The 4748-nt window shown below is 42.5% G+C and overlaps 1 protein-coding gene across 1 annotated transcript; it reads right to left on the bottom strand.

Moving 5' to 3' along the window:
• Window positions 1-400: 400 nt before the first annotated feature.
• LOC124690566 (probable galacturonosyltransferase 4) lies at window positions 401-4748 on the bottom strand. Its single transcript, XM_047223937.1, has 6 exons — window positions 4644-4748; window positions 4333-4521; window positions 3308-3579; window positions 2042-2399; window positions 1380-1955; window positions 401-887 (listed from the first exon to the last, which is right to left on the bottom strand). The coding sequence occupies exons 1-6, from the start codon at window positions 4746-4748 to the stop codon at window positions 612-614; spliced, it is 1776 nt and encodes a 591-aa protein (XP_047079893.1). The 3' UTR covers window positions 401-611.

The following is a 4748-nucleotide window of genomic DNA, read 5'->3' as shown; positions in this document are numbered from 1 at the left end:
GTTAGAGATGTTAGTGTTGAGGTGATGAGTCTTTATAAGATCTCTAAATGAGTTGCACCCACGGGATGTTGTCTTCGTTAAAGAACTTTGGCAAAAAAAAAAAAAGTTGAGGAGAAGGCTTTGTTTTGGGTCGAAAGGTTGACTCTGCCCAAAATCTCCCTTTGATGTTGGCCTACATACAAGGTCCCAACCCCAAAAGACTGGGGTTTGTTAGAGTTTGCTAGATTTTTTTCTTCTCGATTTATCCACAACTTCGATGCCGCATTTGCTGTGGCGAAGTTGCACTGTTCTAGAGCTTAATGAAAATATGAGATTGCAATCACCTTCGCTTCCACATTCTTACAGAGAGGAATTACTGTTATTTGCCTAATGGCTTTTGAGAGTGGGAAGTGGCATAGAGTTGACATGCCAAATCGACAAAATAACACTTCCATAGAAATCTCTCAAATACTCCTACCTGATTCTTGCAGATATCTAGATGGTCAAATTTCATTTGTTTATGACTCAGGATGTCAACTACCAAATATTACATCATACTTACATGGCCATGCCATTTTAGCACCTACAAATGAACAAACCATTGGTTATGTCAGAACAGCTTGGAGGCTGCCTCATGGATTGATGTTGCATTCCCGCAGGAAATGCTGGTCGTAGTCAAGATACTTTGACCAGTAGCTTCGGAACTTGGGCAGGCCAATCTCCAGCCAGGGCTTCATGTTACCGTTGTAATGTATGACCGCAGCATGCTCCAGATCTCTGCTGCTCACATGCGGATTGTAACCAAGACCGAGAACATGCCATGATCGATCGAGGGGAAATGTCTTGTTCCAGAATGTGATCAGACCTGGAGGGAGAGTGCCAAGTTTCCATAGCAATCTGTCTTCATTCTGCAATTAAAAGTTGATATATATTATATTAAACTGAATGCAAAAGAAGACAAACGATAAATATAATTACTAAAAACTATGTGAGTTATCGATGGTTATGGAACAAAAAAATACTATGTTTCTCTCATGTTTTGCACAGTACTAATGTCTCAACAAAATTTAAACCCTTCTGTAGCACACAATAGAAGTACTGAGAGAACTCTTTCAAGTCTTGGTACCCAGGGATGTAAGGTCAAATTAAAGAGATAATCTGTAGCATAACACAAATATGTTTTTAGTGTGGTAAAGTGAACTCGACATTAACATGATCTTTAGTTCAATATTTTATCAACATGTCTATGTATGTATAGAAGTCATATTGCCACCAAAGAGAGTTCTAGAGTCCACCTAATGCATAGTTTAACTTGAGCTCAGTTAACATAGAGACATAAACAAAGGGTCTCTATTAGGTAATTTATCATGTATGAAAGTAATTCAGTATGTGAAACTTACAAGCTTCTGCCATGAGTGGTAAATTTTGGTTATGTTCTGCCGCCTCCACTCAACTAGATCAAACACATTCATTCCAAAAGCCCAGCCACAAGCATGGGGGTCAAAATTCTTCACAATAACAGGATTTGAGAAATTCAGGTACCGATCAAAGCGATGAAAGCTCTCCCCACAAGTCTCTACAGCCCCATTTACCTTCCCCTTCATATCGATTGACCAGAGGCCTGTTATGTCCTTCTTTACTACTACATCGTCATCAAGAAAGACCATCTTGTCAAGCTTGGGGTAAATCTCAGGCAAGTAAAATCGCAGATGATTAAGCATTGATAGATACTTTGGGTTTCTGTACTTCAAATTTGAATCTGAGTTTGCACGCTGTGCCCTAAAGTAATAATCAATCATAGATTGAGACCCAAGTTGCTTCAGTACTGGGCTGTAGCTGTCATTTAGCCATGTGAACTCATCAATATTTTGTACTTCAATTGTTGCTTTTCCAGGTGGGTTAGAGAGGAACCACATTCTCATTGGAGCGTAATTTAGTCTGTCAGTTACTATGTGGAAGACATGATGAGATGGATTCTGCAAACGAAATAATTACTCAATTTGTTGCATTTTATCTATCAGAGTAACTGAATTAGAAGTATCAAGGATAGTAGGATACATACCTTGGCATTTAATACTGTCGAATTGACAACAACCGCTGTTGCCAATATATTATCTGAGAACAAGGCATAGTGATACAGTTTGGGATTAGCGAGTTTCTCACGGTTCGGGAATTGTTGCTGACCAGGCTCCAGTGAAAAGTATTCATTAGCTAGCCTCAGGGGCAGGCAGTGAAGACCTTTGGGAAGGGTTTTGGCTGCAAGTTGTGTTAGAAAAACTGTTTGCTTCTTTTGTGCATGCAGCTGCTCCTCTGCTGAGTGGAGCATAGCACGAAGCTTTTTGACAGCAACAGAGCAATCGTCCTGTGTCTGTGTACCCTTGATCAATGTCTGCTCAAGTGCTTTCACCTTCTCATTGGCACTGAACAAGTCAATGTAGATTAAAAAATTACTACATAGTTGCATGAGGCTGGAATAAATGTGCGCTATGCGCTATGTTAACAGTTCCAAAATTGGGTTAATTCGATAAATGTCATTGCCAACTTCTTGTAATAAAGAAATGCTACTACAAAAAAAGACTAACAGAAAACGCCACTCTAACTATTCCTTACTTTGAAAATTGCCATTAAGATCGTTTAAGCACACCTATCAGCCAATACACACTTGGTATCTCCTTCCGTATTTCCGTCGGGACCAACCCCCACCGCTGGATAATATTGTTGTTTTGTTCACATAGCATACACAAGTGGATATCGTTGCCGTTTTTGAACATTCATCTGCCAAATTGCTTGCAGATTTCAGTGCAATTCAGTTTATATCACATATATCTTTTCCCTAAGAAAAGAATTACAAATGCCTCGAGTCCGTGACTTAGCAAACAGAACTGAAAAAAAATATACAAGGGGCCATCTGAACTGAGTCCCAGCAGCAGGAGAGAGGAAGGACGGGAATGAAGGCAGTGGGAGCAAGGAAGGCATCTCAGAGAAGGAAGGATGTCACCGGGGAGAGCAGCAGTGGGCGGCGGCGGAAGTTCAGGAGCTTGGAGGTGCCAACTGCATTTGAGGTCTGAGTTTGGAGATAGAGGACTTCGCTGTAAGTAGCAAGTGTTGGGCAGAGGTATTTTGGCCCCAATGGAAATACAGGAGATATGGATGCGTATTGACAGGTATTTGTGCTAAAGTAGCCATAATGGCATTTTTTAAGTATACAGTAGTTGGAACGACATTTTCCTAAGTCGCTTTTTGTAGTGGGGTTTTTTATTATGAGAAACTGGGCAACGTCATAATAGCAAATTAACCCTTTAAAATTCATCAACTGAGTGGCTCTTACTTCTTTGGTAGATCGGAGTCCTTGGATACATCACCAAGCACCTTTTGAACTTCCCGTATGCGCTGCCGCAAGTCCCTGAGGTATTGGGGATTTGCTCGAATGGCTCCAAGACCAAGGTAGACCTTTGCCTTGATTAACTGATCCTTGATATTCCGGACTCTGGTATCAGGCAAAGCCATAAGTTTACTCTTACCATCTGTGTTTTCTTTTTGAGGGTTCTCCACAAGAAGCTTTGCAGATGTTTGTTTAGGTATAATCTCCAATGAACTTCCCTGCACATACAAGATTATGCAATTAGATATGTACTATGGTCTATGTAGCAAGAAATCATGACTAAGATAAGAAAAACTGTGATTTCAACTTTCTTCGTCATGAAACGGGAACTACCAGACTGCGCAGAAATTGTTGAGATGATAAATCCAGCATATGGATGAACTATTGACAATGTAAGTAATGCATGGAAAATAGAACACATTGACCACACTCAATACATGGAAATTTTCTGGTCACTAATGCAGCAAAATATTGCAAGTGTCTGTGAACCATGAGTCGTTTGGTTCATTTCCACATAAAGTAGTCCTTGCCAATGTCGTGGTGTTCCTTAATATCTTTGCCTAAAGAGGGGGCTCACATCAGGTGTTCTACGCCTTAGGCATGTCTTGCAAAGCTAATAATATAAGAATCCAAAGATAGGAAATGGCATGACAATTATGAAGGAAAAGAATAATCAGAAGTCAAGGTGAGATCCTGAAGTGAAAGTTCAGGACGTCTCAAGCTTTGAGCAGACAGAGTGTTTGTTTTCCCACAAGGAGCACTACTTGATAGCATATTAAGCGGAGAAAGAGACTTCCCTACCTACGAAACTAAAGTTTGGTCTCAAAAACTACTGCAAGCCCCAAAGGGCAGCTGACGAAACTAAATGACAAATACGAGGTTCAAAAATCCACACAGGAATCCACAGGTTGCAGCTTAAATAAATTTGCCAGTATTATGCACCTAAAGCCCGAGAAGCACCGCGTACCAACCTCAGAAGAAGACTGCTGCCGGGATCCCGCGTCTCTATCCTGCCGATCCATCGAGCCCCTCGCCGAACCACCATCTTGTCCCTGCCGCCCTGTCACCTGGTCGATCAGGCCCGCACCCTTCGACACAGCGCCATCACCGTCCGTGGCCTCAGAAAGCGCCCTGTTTCCGCTTCTTCCCCGGTGGCAATTCTGCAAACAGTTTGTGTGCAGACCGTGTGAGGACACGAGCACGGAAAACCCTGGTTTGTAGGGTGACAGGGTAACGTTTCCCGAAACCGGGAAGGGAAATTTAGAGAGTGCACCGCCGGGACCTTGGGGTCGATGCCCGCCGCCGCAGCGCTCGCCGGCGGCACGGCGACGGTCGCCGCGAGGAGGGCGATGAGGAGGAGGAGGAGGGGAAGGAGACGTGGCGCCAT

This window comes from Lolium rigidum, chromosome 2, assembly GCF_022539505.1.
Source record: "Lolium rigidum isolate FL_2022 chromosome 2, APGP_CSIRO_Lrig_0.1, whole genome shotgun sequence".
NCBI lineage: Eukaryota > Viridiplantae > Streptophyta > Magnoliopsida > Poales > Poaceae > Lolium > Lolium rigidum.
The sequence above is the reverse complement of the archived record's forward strand: the minus strand, read 5'-3'. Positions and strand labels throughout refer to the sequence as shown.